Below are 26,916 nucleotides of genomic sequence, written 5' to 3' on the forward strand. Positions count from 1 at the left end.
CAATCTACCCATAAGATTATATAAGCATTTGACGTATTTTGGGCATGTTATTGAACTGCAAAAGCCTCCCTTGTGTAGACATCCAAAAGCCCCAAGACTGTTGCTGGGTGCCGCCATCTTGGATGTGATGTCAGCAGCCACAGCAGACCCAGAGCTGTCACTCATGTGACACACTATAGTATTCCTCCTCTGGCAGCTATATAACAGGTTATGTAGGGAGGTGAGGGGTGAAGGAGCTAGGCCAGCACAGTTAGCAACTAGACCCTGCAAAACTGCATGCACTTGATAACAGAGTAGTGCCATGTGATGTGCCATTCAGCTATGAGTAAGTTGCAGTATGTAAAATTACAAAGAGACTTTTACCGCTCCGTCCTGACTCAGGCTCCACCAGCCGTGTGCACTGCATGTGGTGACTGGGAGCCAGCCACTCCCCTCAATCACACTGTCCAGAACTGTCTCTACGACTAAGCCAGTATGGGTGAAACATGTTAGCGGTGGGCGATCATCAGAAGTGGACTATGCCATGCTGGCTGATGGATTTTAAGAAACTACATGTAGAGTGAAGATAGCGATGTGTAAGCTGCAGCTTGAGCTACAGAGCACTGTAAATATCAGGCTTTTCCCAACACACAGCTAAATCTTCTCTAAAAGACACATGGAAATGAGACAACAGCTCCACCTTCTGGCTAGAAGAGGAATACAAAACATTAGTATGCAATATTTTATATTATGAAATTAATTATAAAAGCCGCGCTTCATACGTTATATCTGACCACACAGATTTCAGCTGCTGCTTAACTTGACTAGAGTAGTGGCGCGAGGTTTCACATCATTCAATATTTTATATTAACCTAAAAAAAGAACTGGGAATAATGGCAGTGATATCTCGCTGTTGGAGTATCCAAAATAAATAAGAAGCCAGGAGCTGACTCAGCCCAACAAACTCTACTTTGAACAAAAACACCCATTTTAGGTGGACCAGCCCTTTAAAATCTACGATGGGGTAGGCAAACTTGGCACTCCAGCTGTGGTAAAACTTCATATCCCATCATGCTTCTGCCTCTGGGAGTCATGCCTGTGACTAATAGACTCTTGCAATGCCTCATGGGATTTGTAGTTTCACCACAGCTGGTGTCGAATTTGCCTACCACTGATTTACGACATCAAAATCAGGAGCTCTGAACTCATTGGCTACATACTCATCCCATGTCAGTGACCCCCAGTGTACTAAAGCCAGAGGATCAGTATGAGAGCCCGGCATTTTCCCGAGGAGGTCAGCAATTGCAGTATACGTATCTCTCTCGCTGGAAAATTCATTCTGGCTTATGTAGTATTTCCCGAGGATGAATTCACGGTAAGATGTGATCGAATGTCGGAAGTTTAATTTATTATCTCTGCGTTAGGTTTTGCGCCTGATCGTATTTGTATCAAAATCCCAGAATTATCATAGAGATCAAAAATAATTTACTGCGACTTGATTTCTCAGCACGCAATACGCTACATGAAAAACTGACGATTTAATTATTTAGCGGTACCACATTTCCCGGAGATTGTGCTGGGTAAACCTCGCCTCCAGACACGCCGCGCAAACCCAGGCTCGGCATCTTGCCGTATTTCCCATTATTGTTGACACACAAACACAGTTCTGCTAATCCGCTTGGTACACAGAACTCATTAAAGTTTAGGCAGGATTAGTAAAGTAGTGTGGCTGGGAAAGCCAGACATGTCTGCAGACTGCATGCCGGCGCTGAGACCCTGCACAGCCAACAAACCTTTAAGGTGTACATACGGGATGAACGGGACCCAACAATACTATCAACGGGAATTCAGTTTATTAATCCTCAAATCCGTTTGTTATGTGCCTGGGGAGGTTATGGATTGCAAGGTGCACACTGTACAGAGGATCTCAGCTTCTGCCCGACTCTCTGGGGTCTATTTATAACGGACCCTGCGAATATCTGTAAATGTTCATTTTGGGTGATTCATTTTTTCACAGTTTGAATGTAGTGTCGTAGTAATAGGAGCTGAGGAGTAAGGAAGTAAGTATTCATATATACACTGAGTGGCCAGATTATTATGACCACCCCATCAGTACTTATTGTTTTGCTGATACTTGCTCCATGGCTCCGAGCGCCAACAATCATCCCACGTTCAAAGGCTGTTAAATCGCGTTGTTTACCCTCTTCAGAAAAAAAATCACTTATATAAATAAACTCTCCTATGCTCCTCATCACCGTCTAGTGGCCATAATGTCATAATGTATTATTACAACACACTACATTCAAACGGAGATTAAAATACACTGCCTGTCCAAACTAAAGGTCACACACGCTAACATTTCATTGGACCGCCTTTAGCTTTGATTTCATCCCACATTCGCCGTGGCACTGTTTCAACAAGCTTATGCAATGTCACAACATTTATTTCCATCCAGAGTTGCATTAATATTTCTACAAGATTTGTAGTGACGATGGGAGAGCCAGACCACTTTGTAAAGTCTTCTCCAGCACATCACAAAGATTCTCAATACCCTGTGGTGGCCAATCCATGTGTGAAAATTATGTCTCATGCTTCCTGAACCTGGCTTTCACAATTTGAGCCTGGTGAATCCTGGAATTGTCATCCTGGAATATGCCCAATGTGCCATCAGGGAAGAAAAAAAAATGTAGGCAGCTGACCTCATTTTTTGGGGACATAACCTTGCTGAACCTAGATCTATTATCCAATGGAAGGCTCTTATCTATTTGCTTAGCTAAATCCAGGTGGTGACATTTTTTGGACAGACCGTTTATATTAAGTTTTGGGCATTATTTCGCCAAAATGAACATTGACAGCTTTTCATAGAGTGAAGGAACCTGCAAATTGTTTATAACTAAAATCATGTAGATATCCCACCACACACCTGACCGATGTACCCTTTGTTCTGCGGTGCTGAAGTAACTGGCGGATTGCAGAGCATGGATCCAAGAAGCAAATGTTACAAGCACACCAATTGATCTTCATTCAATAACGCCTTCATTGATGTTCATTCATCATATCAAAAAAGTGATGTTTTGAGCCCCCACAGGGTCCCTTTATCAGGTGTAATGTAAAGTAAGTGCATTATAATGTGGCCGGATCACCAGCATAGAAATATAAAACTAATGCAGCCACCACATCTAAGGATTGCTAAGCTGCAATATAGTGTGTGTGTGTGTGTGTGTATCTATACAGATATCTATCTATCTGTCTATCCATCCATCCATCCATCCATCCATCCATCCATCCATCTATCTATCTACTATAACTATTATATTGGTCACTGTTACATTGTACTTATGCTGCCTTTGTTTCTGCAACCAACTTCAAAGGTGTAACTGCATTTTAACGGGTTAACAAGTGAGTGTGGCAATCCATGAGTGTGGCAATCTGATGGTCGCGGATGTGCTGCACAGCTGTGTTCCGGTGCAGAGATGCTGACACCACTGTGCGTCATAAGCCCGGCACACGTGTCACTGTGTATGTGACTTGCATTCTTCATAAACTTAGAAGATAAGCTGCAACAGTTTGACTGTACTGTTAACCCCGTGTGTGTCAGATCATTGCACACAGGATGCTATATAATCTGAAAACCGAAAGCTGGTGATTTCCTTTTTTTAAATAAAACCATTAACGGGCAGTCTTTGCGAGGTAAGGCTAAGGCTAAACATGAACAAAGTTATGCCAAGCCTGTCAAACATGGGGGCTATTTCACAACCCAGTTTTTCATATTTAAAAAAAATCCAATAACACTCAACTTCCCTGCACTCCCCTACAGCTCAGTTACTCCATTGTAGAGTTGTGACACTGTTCATTGGCTGCTCAGGCCCATGTACTGCATCCTGGGAGGAGCTCCCCTATAGCTCACCCACCAAATAACACTCAACTTCCCTGTGTTCCGCTACAGCTCACCCACCCAATAACACCCAACTTCCCTGCGCTACCCTATAGTTCACTCACCCAATGACACTCAACTTCCCAGTGTTCCCCTAGTGCTCACCCACCCAATATCACTCAACTTCCCCGTGCTCCGCTACAGCTCACCCACCCAATAACACCCAACTTCCCTGCGCTACCCTACAGCTCACCCACCCAATAACACCCAACTTCCCAGTGTTCCCCTAGTGCTCACCCACCCAATGACATTCAACTTACATAGTTACATAGTTACATAGTATTTGAGGTTGAATAAAGACATTAGTCCATCAAGTCCAACATAGACAGACAGACAGACAGACAGACAGATAGATAGATATCTGTATAACTTCCCGTGCTCCGCTACAGCTCACCCACCCAATAACACCCGACTTCCCTGCGCTACCCTATAGTTCACCCACCCAATGACACTCAACTTCCCTGCGCTCCCCTACTGCTCACCCACCCAATGACACCCAACTCCTTGCGTTCCCCCGTTCCTGTTACAGACGATACCTTTATCTTGTGTTGGCCCAAGCTGGCACGTTTGGCTCTTCAGTGTCCGTCGTCGTGCGCTAGTGTCAAGCCGGATATCACGTGTCAGTATGGAGATCTGGAGACAGAGACGTGTTAATAGGTTTAGGTAAACTCCTGTACATTCACATATCCCGTTTAGTGCTAGTGAATCCTGTAAGGTGTCACATGGCCAGCTGCTATGGGATTAAGGACACTGTGAGTGTTCAACAGATAATGATGTATAATGGATTCCCATGCCTTAAGCACGGGTTTGTTGGTAAGTAATTCGCTAATGAGCCTCAGGAAGTGTCAAACCTGCTCAGCAATCCAAAACAGGAGATTAGAGCTAGCGGCTAAGCCCCCACCCCCAGTTCATGCAGGCCAAAAGCAGCAAGCAAAATATACTTAAAGAGAACCCGTCAGTTATAATAAACTTGTAAAAGATCTTCCTAAGACCTTGCACACATAGGTTTTTGTTAAAGTGACATTAAAATAAAAAATTATCTCCCCACCCCCCAATGCTGGTGTATACACTTACCTTAAATAATGCCTCTTGATCCGATCATCTTCTTTCCTGTAGTTTTCAACAGTCCCTCAAGCGCTGGTGCCGGTCTCTGATCCAACGCTGACTGCTGCGTCTTATGTGTCCCACAGAGTCTGCATTGACTTACCCGACTGAAGATCTGAACTGCGCATGCGCCTGCCCCATGATTCTTTGCGGCCGACCGAGAATCTTCAGATCTGCGGACGGTAGCGCGCAGCGGAAACACAGGTAAGTTTAAACCTTTTTTGTAATTTTGTTTATGTTTTTGCATAGATCTACTGCTTGCTAGCAGTAGATCTATGCAAAAAAAACAGGAGGGTTTAAATACCCTTTAACATAAGAGCAGTGCATACAGCAAACTTTTACAAAGCATTTCCAAAACTTTCAGCCATCTTCCAGTAACTTTGTTAAAGCCTTTATGGCATCCTTTGGTTAAAGTGACAGCATGCTCAATAAGAGCTGTTTAACATCCCCTTACTGGAACTGAAGTTTGCTTTAGAAACGTTAAAAAGCTGCTTAACCACTTGAAGAGCGGGGTGTTAAACCTCCTTCCTGTCCAGGCCATTTTTCAGTTTTCAGCGCTTAAGTACTTTGTATGACATTTATTCAGACATGCAATGCCCCACCTAAACAAATTTTATATCATTTGTGGGGACAGATAGAGCTTTAATTTGGTGCTATTTAAGCACCACTGGGTTTTTGAAAAAAAACTTTTTACTATATATATAAAAAAGTACAGAAACGTTTGGAAAAAAAACTGTTTCCCCTACGTTATGTTAAGAAACATTTATTATTAGCCAGTTTTTTGGTAAATAGACACCAAACGTGTCAAGCCTTAAAATTGCACACTCCAGCCAAATCTCAAAAAACTACCATGCCCAAAATTGGCCATAGGCAGCGCTTTAACTGCTAACAATTTACAGGGTTATTCACAAAAGGGTGAAGAGTTTGGAGAAGGCAGGAGAAGTAGTCAATCTAGGACAACATAGCTGATTTGGAAATATTCTCCAACTCTGCTCACTTTCCAGCTCAGCTATGTTGTTCTAGATTGTTCACTTGTCCAGCCTTCTCCAAACTCTTCACCCTTTTGTGAATAGACCTGTTAGTGTTAACAGTGATTGATGGCCCTACAATTATTACTCAGACTCCAACATTCGCAGTGGTATGTAACTAGCTTGTCCCCAAGAGGTAAGGTCTCTGCACCCAACATCTCCATGACCAGTAGCTGCTTTAAAGAGAATGGTTAGTCTCTGTCAGGTGTTTTGCCAACTGTGTCCCTACTGGGGACATTTTTCCTCACTGTCAGCATAGATTTGATAGGAAATATCTCCAATGAGGGCATAGACAAAAGCAAAAACAAGTTTAGTAGAGAGAAAAAAAGCTTGAAGCTTCTGACAATGTTTTTATTTCTACCTGGGCCAGGTGACACCTGCATTCTCTAATTCGTGTACGGGTGTCACAGGGAAAGAAAGTGAAGGTAAATCCCCTGAATCCCCTACAGTCTTTTTGTACCCCCTTCCTGTCCACATGCACTTGATCCAGAGGAGGCTACATGCATGTTTCCTAATGGTGACAACATGCATAAGGGGTGTTGAAACAACCCCTAGTAGATCGGTCAGAACATGATAAAGCACAATGGCTCCGGTGAGGCTGCTCTTAACAAAAATGTGATGTCCCTCAAACAAGGAAACCTAGAATCAAACGGCTCTATGATCTCTACAATTAAGCCCATGAATTGGGTGGAACGCGTCATGGGGGGTGGACCCCGGGGGGCGGCCCACCAGTGATGTGGTACAAGTTTCAATAAACTATCCCAGTGGAATCTGGTGTGCGGCCAGCTTTTCTTCTGTTTGTATGGGCTCATATTGGAGCGAGGACGTGCTCCCAGCAGCAAGCACCCATCTCATTCCTTTACTGAGCCATGGAGAGGCGGTGCTTCTTTTGTTCGGTAACCCAGAATTGAAGATACATGTATATAAAGTCCATTGAGAGCGCCAAACAAGACAATACGAGAGTCCAAAAACTGGGTTCACAAACAATAACAACAGCGAACAGCTAACGTATTTCAGGGGCTCAAAGACTTCCCCCTTCTTCAGGGCTTAAACATAATGGGTAGTTATATAGGTTCTAAGTGGCATAAATCAGCAAGGTTTCATTATTTGTTATGTAGGATATAGCTAAAATCAGTGAATCAGCAAAAATCAGTGAACTGAATCAGCTGTTTACAATTTACACAGCGCTTTACATACGGCACAATCACATCAGTCCCTGCCCTGGAGGAGCTTACAATCTAAGGTCCCTATTGCACAGGAATACAGGGCCAATTCAGACCGGAGCCAATTAACCTACTAGCATGTCTTTGGAAGAGCATGTTGATTGCTTGCAGAGGAAACCCACACAAGCACAGGAAGAACATGCCGATTGCTTGCAGAGAGTGTCCTGACCGGGTGCTGAAAAGCAGAAGTGCTAACCACTGAGCCACTGTGTTTCTCATTACGTTTACGCCCAGAAGAAGAGGGTGGTCTTTGAGCGTCCAAAATGCGTTGCCGTTTGTGAACCTTTTCTAATAAAGGTTTTTGGACTCTGGCATTGTCTTGTTTGGCGCTCTCATTGGACTTTATATGTGCAGCTAATGTATGGCTGCTTGAATACTTGAATGGTGACTTCAGCTATATGGCTGACAATTTTCTGCCCGCCTCTTTCAAATTGTTTAACAAAATTTGTTTAGATGAGTTTGGCCAACCTGGCCACTCACAACACGAACGTTAGCCAATTTACAGGAATGGGCCAAAATTCGAGCCATGTATGGCCAGCTTGAGTGTCAAATCAGAGGGGAAACTGAGCTGATTTTACCCCTGTGCATAATTTTAATTTCTCTAGATCTACAGGAAAATTCCCCCTTGTCTCACATGAGAAGGAAATGTTAATGCCGATACTTAAAACAGATGGGTAAAAACGCACGGCACTTGTCATCCTGTCACATGTCCATTACCGCATTCCCAGGAGTTAAAAAATGTAATAGCTTCATGTACAAGGCAGACAAAAAAGAGAGCTAAGCATTTTTTATTAAAAAAAATACTGTTCCTATATTAATACATATTTTTATGCAATAATGTCCCATGAGCATTAGCGCACACTGGCGCCGCTGTGCATTAATCACACAGGTACCAAGCCATGACAGAAAGAGATATTTATTGCAAATAAAATATACTGAGCTGTACAAAACCTGGTGGCCTTTTCGATGCAGATTCTTCATTTTTTATTTTATCCAGGACGACCAAAAATATCACCATACGCCTTGTACTTTCAAGATAGCTATTCTGGGCAAAAGTCTCATGGTAGCATCCGAAAAAGCTGTGCTGTCTGTATGGTATCCCAGATTGCAGCCAAATTTGCTAGCACTGTGTTAACTCTTTCGATGTACTCCGTTTACAAAAGAAAGGCCCAGGCTTTTATAAAATGGAAAGTGCAGTATATTTCTAGTGAACATATGATTTGAGCTATTATTGCAGAGCTTACTTTTATTTATAACTAGGGAAGCACCAATACTGATACTAGTATTGGTATCGGTGCCGATACCGAGTATTTGGCCGAGTACGAGTACTTGCCCAAATGCTCCAGATGCCTTTCCCTATACTTCCGCTATGTGTAATGACTCGCCGCCCAGCTTCCTGATTGGTCGGGAAGCTGGCTATACAGGAACCTGGACGGCGAGTCATTAGCCAAGCTGATCTGTATTATATGTACGTCTTTAAAAAAAAACATGGAAAAGTCTTTGTATGAAGAAGGACACGAGGAAAAAGACAAAATTCAATAATAAATAGCTGAGCTACATGTTTTTTGGGCCCACCATCTACTAGGAAAGCTATTGACTGACCAACTAAAGTTTCAAAGGTTGATTTCAATACCAGGTTATTTGTGCTCGTTCAGGACAATGCTAGTTATTAAAGATTGTGGTTCAAATCTAGAACAGAGACAAATCCTTATTCTGCCATAATTCCATAATTAGTACTCACAACAGAGCAGTTATGTAAGTGAGCGCAGGTTTATTTAAAGTGGGCCTGAACTCAAAATGTGAACATTTGTTATGTTATGGGGAACATTTACCAATGTTAATTGTGCCTAAATAGATCCCTGAAAAATTTACTTTTTGCATGTGTAATTCCTGGTATGAGAGGCTGCCTAGGCACTCCAGTGCCTTCAGCCTCATAGCTGTATATGTGCAATATGAGATCTAAGGTAGTGCTGCCTCTGAGTACTAGTCTTAGCAGATTTGGTGAAGTCTCTACAGTGCTGCTCATTGTTCACCTTGCTGGAGGCTCGGACATAAGGAAGCAAAGCCCTGCCACTACCAAGATGGCCGTCTCTGCACAAAGACACAGAAAAAGGCATGGTAAGTCAAGAAATCAAGATCCGCTGCAAGGAGACCAGGAAATGCCAGTGACTAGTTCTTTGCCCACTCCCTGCCTTCTTTTGTGCACAGCTTCCAGAGATCAGTTCCTCTTTAACATGCCTTCCTCCACAGTGAACACAGGTGCACATGGCTGCTTTAACTATAGTAAGAATGTGGGAGTTGCTCCGGCCCCACCACCAGACCCCCAACAGTGCCAGACTGATAGGGAGAGGGACTTATGTGGGGCATAGCAGGCTATGTCCCCAGGAATTCAGGCCTGTTAGGAGATTGAGGATTCTGGTGGTTGTTCTAGGAAATGGAAGACAACTCCCAGTATTTGCCCTGACCCAGCCCAGTTATTACAACGGTGTGTACATTACAGGTACTCTTTAAATCAATGTAACCTCAAAACAGCCAAAGCCAAAATATTCTGCTGACCTGATGCAGTGGAAGGAGACTGAGTATGGAAATAATGATGTACTCTACCTTTTCCTTCTCCAGAACAAGAGACAGGTGATCGGAGATGAGGCCCTCAGGGAAGAAACATTTAATGTCTTGGACAGCAGCCTGGTAAGAAGTGGAACCTGCAGAACATGGGAAGGTGGTGTAAAGAATGGAACAAAGGCCTAATGGACAACTATGCATATTCCATATAAAGACAGCTGAGATGAATCTTTAACAACCCAATAATAATGAACCCTGAATTCATATTTACTATTATAAAATACAGCTTATGAACTATCAGTATAAAATGCCTGCTATTCTCTTTATTAGCCAGAAAAACATTTTGTGCCCCTCTCTGATATCGTTTTATTTTATTCCTGGGTTTACATTTAGGTAAGTTCATTGTAACAGTGCAAGGGTTAGAAAAAATTATATAAAACATAAATGTAAGTATGTTTAGTTATTTAGAAACATAAGGACATTATTACAAAACAGTTCAAGTAGAATTGAAGCCACTTTGTTTGTCCTCTGGGGACATTTTCTTTCACTTCCTGTCCGAAAGTGGCTGGAAATTCCTGGTCAGAACTAATGTCCCCACTGGAAGATTTCCCATCTATTCCTCTATTCTAAACCCAAAATTTGGGATTTTTTTTCTTACTTTCAGTGATAACAGTCACCAGGACATATAGAGAAGGTCAATCTCCCTAATAAGAACACAGACAGCAACTTGGCAGGTTCTAATCCCTCCCCACTCCATCCAAAACTATAAAAAAAAAAGTATTGGCTTCAGTTACACTCTAAGTACAATTAAGGGGTACTGCTAATAAATATACAAAAGTCACAGACTACCAGAAATAGCACCCAGGATAAAAAGTTATTTAAAGCAAACCTGTACTGTGTGCATGCATGGCAAAGCAACATGTTTGCTTTAATACCCATCTCCCCAGCAGCACATACCTTACCTTGGCTCCAAAAATGCTCCATTTAGCTGCCATGGCTTGCTCCTTTAACGTAACAGCTCTTGTGCTTGGTGATTGGCCCAGCACTGTCACATAGGGCGGGAAGATCATCCTCAACCCTAATCCAAATAGAGCAGCAAGCTTAAGAAGGGCTCCTGTCCTTACTCCAAGTAGCTGAACAGAGCAATGGGGAAGTGAAGGAAGATCCATATGTGCTGCTGGGGAGGGGAGCATTGGTTTACTTCAAGGGCTCATTCACACACCAGACACATTTCCATGTATGTGGCTTCATTTTGCAACACAGATAAAATGAATAGACAAAAATGTGCTGATTGGTTGCCGTGCACAGCTGCTCCAGATTTTGTCTGCTCCAGTTTTTATAAATTCCCTCCACTGTATTTCTGGATAGATTACCCCGCCAGTGTTTCTGAGTTGTGAGATGAAACTGTAGCAAGCAAGAGGAGATAAAGCAAATAGTAGATGGTCGGAAGTGAATCCTGGACCTAAATACTGAAAGACAGCAGCACTAACAAACTTACTGCCCATATCTTAAGGTCTCATTCACACGAGAAATTTATACCTGTGATTTATACGCTGCAGCCTGTCCTTCTCTATGGGAGTACGCGGTCATACGCCCCCCACCTGCACGTCCGTACGGGTGCGGGTGCCCCGGCTCGGACGCAGACAGGATCCATCCTGTCAGCGTACGAGTACGGACATCCGCACCCGTACGGACGTGCAGGCCGGGTGAGCGTAGGACGGCTTACGGCCGTGTACTCCCATAGAGATGGACAGGCTGCTGTGTATAATCACACGCAGCAACTGTCCTTCCCGGGAGCTGCCCGATATGGCTGTGCACTCAGCACAGATCTGTATGGGCCAGCCGTTACCCGTGTGAATGAGGCCTAAAGGTGAGTTGCAACTGTGGCTAATATTTAATATTTAAAGAGGAACATTACCCACCAAACTGATGTTTCCCTAGACAGTTACTTTTAAGGCATGCCAACCGTCATGGTGCCATAGCTGTTCATATGTGCAGCACCATGGAAACTGCAACCCAAATAGAGGCTAAGATCAGATCTTTTCCCCAATAGTTCTCCTAAGGGTAACGAGAGGACACAATCTAGCATCCTGTCGTCACCCAAAGCTCAGTATACCGCGAGTTACAGCTCACGGTATACTGAGACGCCGCAGCCGGGACAGATTGCGACTTTACTGTCGAGATCCACCCAGCTGCAGGATTGACAACTGGCTCTGCCTATCTGGCAGAGCCAGCTGTACCCGACCCCTCCCCGTCTGTTCTGCCAGTCAGCGCTGGAGGATCGGACAGGGGAGGGGGGGAATCCCTGCAGGGAGCCGTGAGTGACAGTCACGGCTCTCTGCAGGGACAGAATCAAGAAGTGAGAGAGCTACGGTATGTGTTCGCTCACTTCCCGATCTATTGAGCCGACCTGTGACAGTCTCATTGTCACAGGTCGGCTAGAACAATGAGGCTGAGTGATTTTCACTCGCCTCATAGTTCTCCTTTAAGGTCTGGGCTGGGTTTCTGATATCCTGCAGAGACTCCATTAATGAGATTATCCCACTGTCCGTCCAACAAACCTATACTAACCAATAACTTAGTAAGCTGCTTGAATCACAAACAAAAAGACAAATGGTAGTTTCACGGTCCTAATTGCTGTAATTCTCTCCTGCATCTATAAAAAGCATAATCGTGGACACAGTCCAAAGGACAGTAGGTAATAAACTCATGGATCAGCTAAAAGTCAAGGGTCAGCTACAGTGAAGCGTTAGGCATGGGGATCAAGTTGCATTAAACACAAGGATCATTAGAATCGGGAAGCGGTCACAGAGATCTATACAGATGGCGAAAAATAAAATCCTAATTTAACACATGGACCTAGTACATAATAGCTGACCACAGCAATCATATAAAGTAATGTAACAATATGGAGAAGAGAGACAGGAAAAGCATCTATAATTGAAACCCTTCTTACTGAGGTTTTCCAGTAAGTAGGAAAGATGGACTGACAATTCACTTAATGGCTCCCATCTGCTGTCATTTTCTGGGCTTCATTGGTTCATCAGATGTGTGAAATGTGCAGCGCTTTCCCCTCAAAGAAGATGCTAAGCTTATTATTCACTGGGTGACAGTAAAAGTGAGCTATCAGTTTAAAGACAATTTATAGCGCTTTATTTTTTAAGGCAATATGTGAATGTCCTCCGATTACTGTAAATAATACTATCAACATGATAATAAAGCTGAACTCCAGCCTTATATTTTCCCCACACTTGTAGCAAGTCCTCTCCAGTATTGAAACTAAATACTCCCAAATCCCTGTAAATTTGCATCTCCACACAGGTGTGTAACTAGAAATCATAGGGCCCCATAGCAACATTTTGTATGGGGCCCTGTGATTTCTAGTTATGTCCCTTGCACAGCCCACCTGAGATCTCAAACAGCTCACCTGAGAGTGACCCTGCAGAGCCCACCATAGACCCTATGGTGGGCTCTGCAGGGTCTCAGGTGGGCTGGTCACACCCCTGCACATCACTTACCTGTCAGCCCCGATCCCTTGTCCGCCTCCTCCTTCTGCACAGGGCCCCACCTCCTCTTCCATCACTGGGCCCTATCTCCTCTTCCGTCGCCGCGCCCCGCCTCCTCCTCCCCTGCCGACGCCGGGCCCAGCATCCTCCGCCGCAGCTGCTGGCTGTCACTGACACAGCAGCGGCTGTGAGGAGGAATGCGCCACTGCAGAGATCACCGACATGTTGTCAGTGATCTACCAACGACACGTTCCTCCTCACACCCGCCAGTGACAGCCAGCAGCTTGAGATGCCATAACGACCCAGGCGGCCCACGCGGCATCAGGGGGATGTCGTGGCCGGGCCCCCCTGTGCCACATAGCGACCGCCTGGGTGGCTATGGCGATTGGTACGCCACTGTCTCCACAATACAACCCTTTGAAGTTGCTATGCTGAGCCCACCTTTATTTCCTGTCTAAACGACCTCCAGCATTTATCAATCACTTTTTCCCCTGATCCATACTGTTGTCCCCCCCCCTTCTCACAGCTATTGGCTTTCCCTGTCATCAATCATTTTGTTCCTGAGTTTTATGTGAAAGAACTGTAGAAACGAGGTGCAAAAAAGTCACAGCATTAGTTACCGGTATTACCCATGGTCTCCCTGCAGCTGATCTTTTCCCTATTACTGACCTACCATGTCTTACTGCACTGTGTTTCTGTGTGTAGACAGCCATCTTGGTAGAGAGAGGGCTTTACTTTATCATGTCAGAGCTGCCCCCTGACCGCTGGTGACTTGATGACTTACAGGGGGATAATAAAGAAGCACAAGTCAGAAGGAAGAGTTAGTTTTTAGACATGAAAAGTAAAACCTAACCTCTATAACACCTTTATATGGAAAATTATTTATTCAGCCAATGTATTTTTTTATTAAAGTGTAAATTATTACTTAGCAGTGACACTGCTTTAGTGATACCGTTTTAAAAAGTGGGAAAAATAACCTTTAAACATGGAGGATGTGCTTAAAAACGTGCAAAAACATGGAAGTAATGCAGCGTAGCATCTTCCAGATTTATTATTCACAGACTCCTCATATGGAATGCAAGTAGCATCACTATAAGGATGAACTTATAAATGGCCAGGTTAATGGAAGGGTTCTCAGAACCATATTTTCTCCAACACACCCTAAGGAAGTGAGCAATGTTATGGCTGTCATCTACGATGACCTCTAAATGGGCTTATTATTTATTTATAACAGGTATTTATATAGTGCTGACAGTTTACGCAGCACTTTACATAGTGGACATTCACATCAGTCCCTGCCCTCCAGGAGATTACAATCTAAGGTCCCTATCCTCATATGCATACATAGTAGGCAGGACCGGATTTATTCTCTGCTGCCTCAAGGCCAGGTTCCTCAATGGCAAACAGATAGCGGGGGCGGCAGGGGTAGTTTTACATTTTTTTACATTTTTAAACCTTTTTATGCCTTTTTTTAAATATTTTTTTTTACTATTCTAAATCTTTATTTATCTTATTATTTTTTACTTTTTGACCTGCAGACTTGCATACAAGTAATCTCAGCGATCTCAATTACCCTGCTCTACATTTAGCCCTGCTTGTCCGAAGCAGGGCTAAATGTAGAAAAAAAACTACCCACCCGTGTGTTGGCCGATAGGATATCCACACCCCTGCTGCCCCTCTACACCCTGCTGCCCCGAGGCCGGGCCATGGTGGCCTTGTGGGAAATCCGGCCCTGATAGTAGGGCCAATTTAGACAGGAGCCAATTAACCTACCAGCATGTCTTAGGAGTGTGGAAGGAAACCCACAAAAGCTCAAGTAGAACATGCAAACTCCATGCAGATAGTGTCCTGATCGAGACACTTATTTATTATTATGGCTTATTTTTATTAATAAAAATGTTGACAGTAACAGAAAGTATTTAAACCTGCAATCTCCAGGTATGTATCTACTTTGCTTATTCCCCTTGAATCAAGTCTACTACCGGAGCCAAGGACAAAGGTTTTATGGATATTGGTTGTTTTTTTATGGGTTACTGTGGGACCAGTATGGGACAGGGGGAAACGCTTTCTTTTTTAGTACATTTGTAAAATAAAAAGTGAAAGGTGATAAAGTTCAGATACAGTAACATGCCTAAGGTCCCTGACTTACATATAGTCAGCATTCTGTATACCACTCAGTCAGCTGAATTTGCTGCAGGCCACCTGCATGACTGCAGTGAAGCAGCCAGGGCTGTATTAAGAATACACTGCTAGGAATACCAGAGTGAATTACACTGCACATGGGCATGCATATGTGTATCACTGATGTAAGATGGGTCATTCACAACCCATGGTATTGCGACAAGGTGAATAGATAAATATGTTTGGTTCGATTTGATATTGAGTTTTCGTATAAGACCAGGAAAGGAGATAGTCCTCATCAAACAAAAGTTTTTACCCACATGACCCCTGTAAGACAAGTGAGAGAAGGCTGACCGCACATGTTAAAGCAACGTGCCCACATACCATACATCCCATTGTGCACAACACTGGTACCATACTGGGCTCTCCACAGGAACTGGTCTTTATCTTTACACATATGTGGATCTTCGGGACCCAGGAGGTCCAGGAGTTTGAGAACTGCATTGATTCTCTGCAGGCAGAGGACCAGGCAGGGGGCCAAGGTAAGGTAGTCACTGTGTGCCTGGCGGGAAGCTTCATCCTACAAGAAGAACACATGACAATGAGAGAAAATCTAAACTGTTGTATTAGGTAGAAAAACCACATAATAACAATAGTAAAAATGCACTCAGTTCCCGATAGTTGCTACAAAAAGACAGTTCTATGGATGGTAAGTAAGCGTTCAGAGTGTTAAAGGAGAACTGTGAGGTGAGTGCTTTTCACTCACCTCATAGTTCCAGCCGACCTGTGACAATGAGACTGTCACAGGTCGGCTCAGTAGATCAAGAGGTGAGCGAACACATGCCGGTGTTCGCTCACTTCTCGATCCTGTCACGGCTCTCTGCCGTGACAGGGGAGGGGATGGATTCCCCCCTCCCCGCTCCTATCCGCCAGCGCTGACTGGCGGAACAGTCGGGGGAGGGGGCGGGTACAGCTGGCTCTGCCTCTAGATAGGCAGAGCCAGCTGTAAATCACGCAGCTGGGCGGATCTCGACATCGAAGCCCGGGATCCACTCCGGCTGCGGCGTCTCAGTATGCCGCAAGCTGTAGCTTGCGGTATACTGAGCTTAGGTTGACGGGAGGACGCTAGTTTGTGTCCTCCTGTTACCCTAAGGAGAACTATGGGGAAAAGCCCTGACCCCATAGTTCTCCTTTAAGGATGAAAGGTAGAATTTTAGAAAGTGTAAGTGATCCTGTTCAGATACACATAGCCCACCATACTGATCCATTTTCAGCAAAGGGAATTAGGCATCCGACATGCTGAAGAGTCTTACATGGTGTGTAAAATACCCTTGCAGCACTTGTAATGGTTATAACCTGGTATACTGTATATGTCCGATTCCCTTTACCTGCTTGGCTTCTGCGGGCATGATGTGTAAAGACTCTTCTTTGGTCAGGTTCACCAGCTTTAACCCCACCAGGACAAACTTCTGTATGTTGACTTTACGCAGTATCTTTCCCAGGTTGCTGCTCCAGGATCCAGGTTTTAGAATAAGGACTGTGTAAAGCAATGGAGGACCTAAAGGAAAGTATGTAAAAGTAATAAAAGTCTACTTTACACTTCAAAAGCATATGAACACTTATCTAAAGCTAAACTCCAGTTCTGTTGAGAAAAAAAAAATCCAAGTCAATTATGTCTTACAACAGTGGTTCTCAACCTGTATAACCTCAGGACCCACATTTGTCCTTGATCATTAAGTCGCGACCCAAGTCGCACCACACTGGAATGCACGGCAATGCAGTACCACATGTTCAGGTGCAATCAATCAAACTGTGGGCAGGAGGTGTGTTTCGGGTGCCATTTAAATAAATTACAATGCAGCCCACCTCCAGCACTTTCCCCACCAGAATGAACAGTAGGTGCAATTGCGTGGTAGTTTGCGATTAAAACACTGACAGACACACACAACCACGGACACATTCTCACACACTCGGAGACATTCTCACACACACATACATACTCCCAAAAAAATGTAGGGGTTCAATGTGGGCTGCTGTGCTGTGACGGAGCTCCATCCATACGTGCATTGGTTGCACAGCTCACTTGCACTCCCTGTAGAGGTGTCGGAAGCCAGAATGTGATATCACTCTGGTCCAGGCACCTCTAAAGGGCATGCGAGGGAGCTGTAAGCAATGCACGTATGGATGGAGCTCCCTCGCGGCCATACTTCCAGCCCACCCCACCTCAAGCTGACACTCGGCGCCAAGCAAAATATTTTGAATGGCTCCTCCGCACGAGAACTGACAGTACTACACTATGGGGAAAGCTAAGGAGCCTCTCACCTAGTGCAGTGGAATGCTTGCCACGACACACTGAACTTGCTGTCGCGACCCACCAGTTGAGAACCACGGTCTTACAAGGATTTTAGCAAGCTTGATTACAGATTCTAACCTAATGTTGTGCAATTTTTTTAGACCTTACAATGTCCGTTCTCAAACTCACTGCTAACTGGAAGGGTTTGCTGTCATTATCACCAGCTGAGCAATGTCAAAAATATAAAATGCAACTTTGGCACCCTTTTAGGTGTACTAGAGTCCTAGAAAGTACATGTACAAAAAAAAAATATTAAACAGCTATCATGTCTGTGATCTCAAGCTCCCTGCAGACCTTGGAAAATAGTAAATCGATCACAGAAATACAGATTCTGGGGCTATTCTGTAAACAACAAATGTACAGAATGCACACAGGCTGCCATTTTGCAGTTAAGCAACATTTGGAACAATGTAAAAATGTCTGCTGGATTCTTGCTTTCAATGTCAGAAATCTAATCCTGCAGGCTGTCATAAGGACACATAGCTGGGTAGATCAATGCATTGACTTTCAGCAGTCAAATCTCTCCAGTTATGAACAACGAATGTGGCTAGAAGCTGAGCAGTGTCAACAACACAATTCATAAGCTTTGAACCCTAAGCAGGTATCTTTAGAAATATGATGATGCCAAAAAGACATCACAGAAGAACAGCATCTACTTAAAGGAGAACTATGGGGTTAGGGCTTTTCACCCATAGCTCTCCTAAGGGTGACAGGAGGACACAAACTAGCGTCCTCCCGTCACCCTAAGCTCAGTATACCACAAGCTACAGCTTGCGGTATACAGAGACGCTGCAGCCGGAACGGATCCCGACAATTATGTCTGGATCCACCCAGCTGCGTGAGTGACAGCTGGCTCTGCCTATCTAGAGGCAGAGCCAGCTGTACCCGTCCCCTCCCACGTCCATTCCGCCAGTCAAGTGACAGTCACGGCTCTCTGCAGGGATAGATCAAGAAGTGAGCGAGCGACGGTATGTGTACGCTCACTTCACGATCTACTGAGCCGACCTGTGACACTTTCATTGTCAGGCTCAGATTATGAGGCTGAGTGAAAATCACTCACCTCATAATTCTCCTTTAACATTAAGGATTTTTTGTAACAAACAATTGTAACAGTCTAAAGGGTTTCCATTAGTAGGAGAGGTGTTTGGCTAGAGATGTTAATATTTAGCCATTCACGGCAAGTATTGCTTGGCTAGCCAACGATATTGATTGATGGTGCCGTCCTGATCTAAAGCTAAATGTTAACATCTTTTTGTTAAAGAAGTGTTTGCTACATGGAATGTTGAAATTGCAACAGACTTCGGAAGTAATTACATATTAGAGAATTTGTTGCTTATTTCATTTCGGATTCTTTTTCAAATGTTTCGAAAATCTCTTTAACATACCCATGCTATTATCTATCCAATCACAGCTGTAACCATTTCGATCAACGTGTGGGGCCCATCCAGATGAATGATGTTTGCGGACAACGTTGTCAAAGCTTTTTAATGAAATTATGGCAAGTTGCATAATGATGGTACATTGTATTGATATTGTGTGAATAAACTTTTTTCTACTTTTATATGCTTGTCCCGGTCTTTTAAGTAACCTGTTTGGTTGGCAATCCTTGATGTTGCTAACAATACTGTTTTTTGTCATTTTCTGATGCAGGTCAAAAGTATAAAAGCAAGTGTCTGATTGGCTGTTTAGAGGGAATCAAGGTCAACATAAACACTACTATTTCTTTGGTAGTTTCTTCCGATCACAGGCAGTCTGAGATCACCATTACAACTTGCATTCCATAAGAAGATGCAGTGCAAGGAATTCTGGGAAACCCTACAGCAGGGATGTCCAAACTGCGGCCCTCCAGCTGTGGTGGAACTGCGAATCCCATGAGGCTTTGCAAGATTCTCACAGCCACAGACATGACTCCCGGAGAGAGATGCTTCATGGGATTTGTAGTTTCAGCACAGCTGGAAGGCCGGAGTTTGGACATCACTGCCATACAGGTTACATTTTGTGGAAGCCATCCTGTGTATACTCGGGAACCTCACCACTGTGTACTCACTTTCACATGAACTGCAAAAATGATATAAAAGATAAAAAAATACATCAAATAAATTCACAAATACAATTTACCCCCTAAGTTTTCAAATAATATTGTTTGTTCACACTTATATCTCCTATTTATTGCACCTGATGAGTATTTGTAGCACATATAATATAAAGTGTCTGACTTTACCTGACAGCATGTAAGTAAATATGGACTCGGTCTGTCCTCTCCAATCTTCTGCACCTGTCAGAAGAACAACAGATGCTGTTTCTGCAGTACAAGCATTTCATATATCATTCATACTCGTATGTCTCGCTCTGGAGTGTATGAAAACTCATTCCAAATGCATGGAAACAAGAAAGAGAAGATTGCTTAGTGCGCTGGTTTCCCAAGGTTAATATCAGTATTGTAACAGAATCTAAAAGAGACTAAATGTAAAATGTATCAGGACGCCAGAGAACAAACATGATCAGTGTAGTAACCCCATGGAGGAAAACAGAGACAATATGTAATCATATAAATGTAAAGAATCACGCACAACAGTGTCATAATCATAGAAGAGAATGGAGGCAGTGAGGTTGATTTACCATAGGAGGGACAAAGGAAGTCATTCACTTTGGGTTATACTGCTGCCAACAGGAGGACTGGACACTGGCAAATTAAAAAACTGTAGGTCAGTCCAGGACAGCCCCCTCCTACTATCAACATGCCTCAATTTAGTAGCAAAGCATTACCAAAAGCATGAGATCATAAACACTGAGGGGTGGGACCTGTGCCCCACAATGGACTCCAAAAAAAAAAAAGGATTTTATGAGTACAAAGATCCTGTTTTCTTCCTCATCTATTGAAGGACACAGGAAGTCTTAAAGTGACATTAAAGTCAAAAGTTTATTTACCTCCCCCCATGTTAATGTTAGCACTTACCTTAAATGATCTCTCTTATTCCGATCTTCTTCTTCTTTCTTGATGTTTTCATCTGTCCCTCCAGCGCTGCTGCGGCTCTCCAAACCAGCGCTGACTCCTCTCTGCTTGCAGGCACTTCTGATCCAGCGGTGTCTGCATGCGGGTGCACGCGTCCATAGACTTACCTTGCGTCCCTGCTCGTCTCCTGGCCGAGAATCTGCGCATGCGCCAGCCCCAAGATCCTTTGCGGCCGCACGAGCAGTTCCTGATTTTCGGCGCGGGAGCGCGCAGCTATAACTAGGTAAGTTTAAACCGCTGACAAAGCATGGGTACATAAAATGAACAAAAGGCCTCAGTCATGAAGGGGTTAAAGAAGTTCAACTAAGGGGTGGGCAACACAGCAAACAAACACTAACAGCTCCAAGGAAAACACAACAGAACTGGGGACCTCCAGGCAGCTCAAAGAGATGCCTGGAGGACATTATGCCCAAAGCTGGCATCATATAAGGCCGAAACATCCATAGAAGAACTTAGAGAATGCATGAACAAAAGACCAGATGACAGCCTTACAAATCTGAGAAGCAGTTGTCTGATGATGTAAAGCCCCAGAAAATCATAGAGGAGACTAAATGCAGTGCAAAAACCTTCCAGTTTAAAATGATATGTTTATGGTAACATCTCTAGGCTTACCTTTTGCCTTGTGGTAGATTCCAGGCGGAGCGCTGTATTTCAGAATCGGTCGACTTTGGGCATCTGAGGGATAATTTATTACCTATAAGTTGATGGCAGCTATAGAAATATTTATAGGAAGAGTCACAGCTGAGAAGACACAAGGTTGAAAGCTTATAGACATTATAAATGCTGTTCCGTTTATCATCATCAACTGGGCCTTTCTGTCAAAGTATGTAATGTAACAAGTTACAACTTTAGATGAAAGGCTGTACCTGTAATGTAGCACTACTGGAAAAACATGCATCTCTTTTTTAAGCAGTGCTAAAAAACAGGGAACACTGACCATCAGCCAGTTGTATAAGGTCATTCAGATCCAAAGAACCCCTTTACAATCATTTGTAAGAGAAAGTGTCTTTGTTGCCCACAGGAAGCAGTTTGCTTTAAAATGAAACTTTGTCCATGCAGGGCTAAGCAACAGGTTCGCTTTAACCTCCCCTCCCCAGCAGCACATACTTATCTGCCCTTTTCTCCACCTTCACTGCATTTGGTTGCTGGGAGTAGGAGAAGCTACCTTGTGTAAGGTATAATAGGTTCCAATTTCCATTCGCACTCCTACGGTCTTATAGTTCAAAAAAGGTATCTGTGTTACTCAAGGTGACCGCACGGATGGTGCCGTGCAAACACTAGCAGTAAATACAAGGATTTCACCAGCACACACTTAGAAACTGTATAAGTCGCTTTAGTTGTAGCTTACAGTGGGCTATAGACTCTCCCCATGATGCAATGAAGGTGCTTAGTGATTGTCCATCATTGTTACATTGAATGAGTCATATGCTCCTCCATACCCCGAAGTAACAGTATTTTCTTCGCTTTTGGCCATTGTGAAGAACAGACGAGTATGTGCAGCTGTGATGAGGGTATAAAAGAAAACAATGGAGCCCAGGTTTGCTTTCATTTTGCTTATTCCAATCTTGAAACAGCATACCTTACTAGCTGCTATGGGACTAACAGACAAATTCCTTTTTGAAAGAAGATGGAAAGGAACTGTAAAGAAGACAAATAGGTGCAACACAGGAAACACACGTAAAATAACTACCAGAAACCAAGTCCCTGTCTGTGAAAATCAGGACGGCTTGCCGAAAAGCGATCTCCGGGGTGGCAGACATGATGAGCTGGGACTGTATCTTCCCTTTGACCGGCTCAACATGTTTAATAGCCTGTGCCAAGGAGGTGAAGGCGTGAATTCGACGTAGGGCACACACCAGAGCCGGTTTGGAAGTCAGCTGCTCGATGCTGCTCTGCCATTTTCGATCTCCCAATTCATATGGGGTTATCTCTTTGGCCTGCAGCCGGCTTAGTCGTGGTAGCCACTTCAGCCCTAAAACTTCAAATCCTTCAAAGCCACAACCTGTTAAGAAAAAACAAAAACAAATTGTCCCACAATTTTTACATTTTGTTCGGGTGGCATTGTAGTACTATCATATTTAGAAGACTGAAATCAAAATGTAATATTCAGCAGTGGCCAAGTCCACCCAAAGGTTGGTGGGATTAATCACTCCCATTCTTATAAATCTTGCAGTGCAGCTGAATCTATCGCTGCTTGGTTCCCACAAGGCCATAACAGTCACTTTAGCATTGAGTTCTTCAATTATTTACTCTACATTATGGAGAATCTGTCAGGAGAAGGTGACAACATCATTTGACTTTGTTATGGCCACCAATGGAGTCCCTAACAGAAAGAAACCATATGCCTGTACCTAAAATATACATTTTTAAAGTGTATGTAAAAAACAAATTTTTGTTATTGTTTCTGGAAGAGTTAGGAAGGATTAGAAAATCTTTTTTAATGTCCTGCTAAGGAGATTTACCTTAGCTTCCTGTCTTGGGGATGCAACAGGCAGTAAGGGGAAATCTTCCCAACCTAAAGGGGAATTCCCATCTTAGACAGCTGTCACCAGAACATCTGGAAGATTTCCCCTCACCTTTTGTTCCTGTGAAAACTCTAAAATGTTAACATTTTCCTTACTTCTAGTAATTATTACAGTCTTCACCGGGACTTATAGAGAGGTGATTCTCTCCAATAGGAACAAAGGCCCCCCCAAAATCTTAGCAGAGGGTCTAACCCTTCTGCACTCTATCCACCACCACCAAAAAAAAAGGTGTGCATTTACATAGACTTCAAACCAATTTGAATTTGTTTTTACAGAATGTCTACTATGATTCCTTACATTAGAATGCATTCGGTCATGTCAGGTTTTGGATGCAGATCCAACCCGACTTTGATGTGAAGTTGACATACCATGACTTGAGCAATATGCGTTTCAGCTATGTATGTTTCTAGTCCTGCTGGCTGTGCTTGAGCAGCAAGGGTTTGTGTACATGAGCATTTGTTAGCTTCACAACTTCTTCCCCCCATAAGTCAATGGGAATGCAAAAGCAGCTCAGAAGGACATTTGTCTCTTAAGTGAAAAATAGAACTTAAAGCTGTACCTGCAAAGAAACTGTTATATACTTACCTGACCCGGTGCCCACAATGGTGAACTCTGCTCCACAGATGAGGAATCATCCCCACAGTCTACTGAGAAACGGACACTTCCAGGAGTGTTGATCTCCTGGGTCCTCCTGCTGTGCTCAGTAGTTCCTCCTACTGCCCTTCACTTGACTACATGACACATGTTCACTTTTTGAATACATTCAGAGATGAGACCACCTAGACAGAACTGGGTAGTGGACTTCATAAATTCAAAGCTGCTCAACCAAAGACTATGGACCTTAAGGTTTTAAGATGGACTGTCGAGCTGGGGCTTTTTTTCATTTAATAATGCTACCCTACTGTGCTTTATTAATGCAAGGGGCAGTGCTGTGCAGTTACCCATGGGGACCAATGACAATTAAGCTTCCATCTATAAATCTATACTAAAATCTAACCTCTGATTGGCTTCTTTGGGAGTCAAGGCACCACTTCTGCTTTTATTGTTAATAAATGTTAATAAATACAGCCTTTCTATAAAGGCAACCAAGCTAAATGATATATAACTATTCCTAGCAGCGGATAAATTCGGAAAATCCCTACCATGGGATTCTGCGCCCATTAGTTTAACTACAAATTAAAAACACTTAAACGAGAACTGCCGATGAACATGCCATTAGCTTACATCCTTGCTGGCTTCACTGGCACAGCCTAATTAAATATACACCTCAGCCTGGGATGTGGATGACACCGGTGGGGAAACCCATACAGAGCCGGAGTCCTATTTACGGAACTAACCAAAAATAGCTGACTGTAGGACTGGGAAGAGCTGACGGCAAGGCCTCGGGCTCTCTATGCCCATTAAGGTTGGTAAACCTAGGAGCTTGGAGCAAACATAGACACGGGGAGCTCATTTCATCGGCAGAGGACACTGGGAAAATCCTTTAGATAATTGTTCTACTCACAGGTGAGCACACAAGAAGATCCTATCCTATTTTTATGCCTGCTGGCTTTGGAGGAATGACCAGGATGTAGAAAAATAATATATTGTTTCTTTTATGTCACGACCCAGAGGTTCTTTAATGTTCTATCCTTGCATGCAAAAGCTTCCCCCGTGAAAATACAGAATGGAGAAAACACATTCTTACTGAGAAACTGCACTTCATTGTTTTATTAATAGATATTACCTAACCTTCATTAATTTATCATACGCGCCAACAAATCAACAGTTAATGAACGTGACTTTTAGAAGAGGGCTATTGAAAGAATGAGAAGAGGAATCAGAAAGTGTTCTTGTAAGCAATAAATAAAAGGGAGGTATGTGATGTGGGTGGGAGAAAATGAAGTGGCTGTGTATTGCTAAAGGGAATACATTTCTTAGAAATAAAACATATTCCTTTTGAAGAATGCGGCAGTATCAGCGGGTACACCAATGAGGTGAAGTGGCACTTGTAGTTCTGCAGATAGAGTAGGGGAGCCTTCTCAATTATTTTTCCCTGGAGGAACCCTTCAAATAGTTTCCAGGGTTCAGCAAACCTCTGCTAAATCTCTACAGCTCACGTGCATTGGCATGATCAGTAGGTTGTAGAGAGTTTTAAATGAAGAAATAAGCAATGTGGCATACCTAGACTATTTGACACCAGGACTGGATTATTTTTAACAGCCTTCTGATCTTTACAACAAATGATTGATCAGTAAAAATCATGAAAATAAATATTGGCTTGAAAAAATGCACTTTGAAAACTTTAGTGTACCTCAACACTAGTGGTCAGTGTAGTACCTCCATTACATTGGTGGTCAGTACGAGAAGCCCACTTACATTGGTGACCAGTGGAGAAATTGCTCCTAACATTGATGGTTAGTCTAATTGCCCCTTACTTTGTTGGTCAGTGGGAAATGGCCCCTTACAATGGTGGGCAGTGAAGAAATTCCTCCTAACATTGGTGGTCAATGGAATGCCCCCTTACATTGATTTTCAATGGGACATGGGCCCTCTTACATTAGTGGTCAAAGGAGACGTGTTCCCTTACACTGGTGAATAGTGGAGTGCATTCTTAAATTTTTGGTCAATGGGCATGTGCCCCTTAGTATTCGTATTAGTATTCGGCCCATTGGTATTCAATGGAGAAATGCCACCTTATAATGGTGGCTTGTGGAGTGCCCTCTAACATTTGTGGTCAGTTGGGAAATACACCCTCTTACAATAGTGGTCAGTGGAAATGTGGCTTACATTGGTAGTCAGTATAAGTGGGAGATCAATCTGCTAATGCTCACTGCTCAAGAAACCCCTAGAAACCTCTGAAAGAACCCTGGGGTTCCATAGAGCACCAGCTAAGAAAGGCTAGAACGGAGACACGAGTAGAGAATGATAATGCTAATAGTGCCACAAATATCACAGATAATCTAATAGGAAATGGTTGGATTTTCAGTTCCACAAATTGTGAGTAATCCAAAAAGACACGGTGCGGCTTGTAGCTCTGCAGGGACAGTAGAGAAGGCAGTGTGACTTGCTATTTTATGGAGACAGGCCACCGGGATGCGGTGTGTGAAGTAGGTTGCCAGACACAGAAGTGGTGACACTGGGGCATACACTAGTTCGTATCTTTATAAATAATATAAAGGGACATGCTGGAACTTCTAGTTTTGAAGAGATGAAAGAGAGGCCAGTGGCCTGTGTAAACAGCTCCTCCATCGGTCCCATATCATTGGCCCATCTGTGGCTCTAACTGCTGGTAGCCTGGTCCTGGTGACACCACATTTATTTGTCCACATTAGCACACTACCTGTGTCACATTCTCCTTAAATACTAGATGATGAAAGGGATTATGATGAAATGTCACAAACACCCTCTGTGGGTGGGTTCCATCTATGGTATCCTCCATGGAGGGGAGAAAGGGACAATAAACGGGAAGGGCTCACTGATTTCTCCCTGCTGTGTGTCATTGTTAGGAGTGCTGAGAAATCCTGGGATATGTATGTGTATCTATGTTACAGGCCAATGACATGGTGCATCCTCTTGTCACGCGTCC

General features: G+C 43.5%; 1 protein-coding gene across 1 annotated transcript; it reads right to left on the bottom strand.

The window, feature by feature from the left end:
• Window positions 1-1,674: 1,674 nt before the first annotated feature.
• On the bottom strand, window positions 1,675-24,293 carry LOC108790793. The gene is made up of 9 exons (XM_018561144.1): window positions 24,290-24,293; window positions 22,514-22,825; window positions 21,436-21,498; window positions 20,032-20,085; window positions 16,846-17,015; window positions 15,842-16,037; window positions 9,873-9,970; window positions 4,450-4,546; window positions 1,675-1,772 (listed from the first exon to the last, which is right to left on the bottom strand). The coding sequence occupies exons 1-9, from the start codon at window positions 24,291-24,293 to the stop codon at window positions 1,675-1,677; spliced, it is 1,092 nt and encodes a 363-aa protein (XP_018416646.1).
• Between the last annotated feature and the right edge of the window lie 2,623 nt (window positions 24,294-26,916).

Source organism: Nanorana parkeri, unplaced genomic scaffold (assembly GCF_000935625.1).
Source record: "Nanorana parkeri isolate BGI_ZX_2015 unplaced genomic scaffold, ASM93562v1 scaffold19, whole genome shotgun sequence".
In the NCBI taxonomy this organism is placed as follows: domain Eukaryota; kingdom Metazoa; phylum Chordata; class Amphibia; order Anura; family Dicroglossidae; genus Nanorana; species Nanorana parkeri.

Excerpts from the sequence above, each read along its gene's own strand:
- LOC108790793 (XM_018561144.1), bottom strand. Across the intron at positions 21,499-22,513 it reads AGACAGGGACTTGGTTTCTG|ATGCCCAAAGTCGACCGATT; the intron begins GTAGTTATTTTA and ends ATTATCCCTCAG. Across the intron at positions 20,086-21,435 it reads AATCTACCACAAGGCAAAAG|GTGCAGAAGATTGGAGAGGA; the intron begins GTAAGCCTAGAG and ends TTCTTCTGACAG.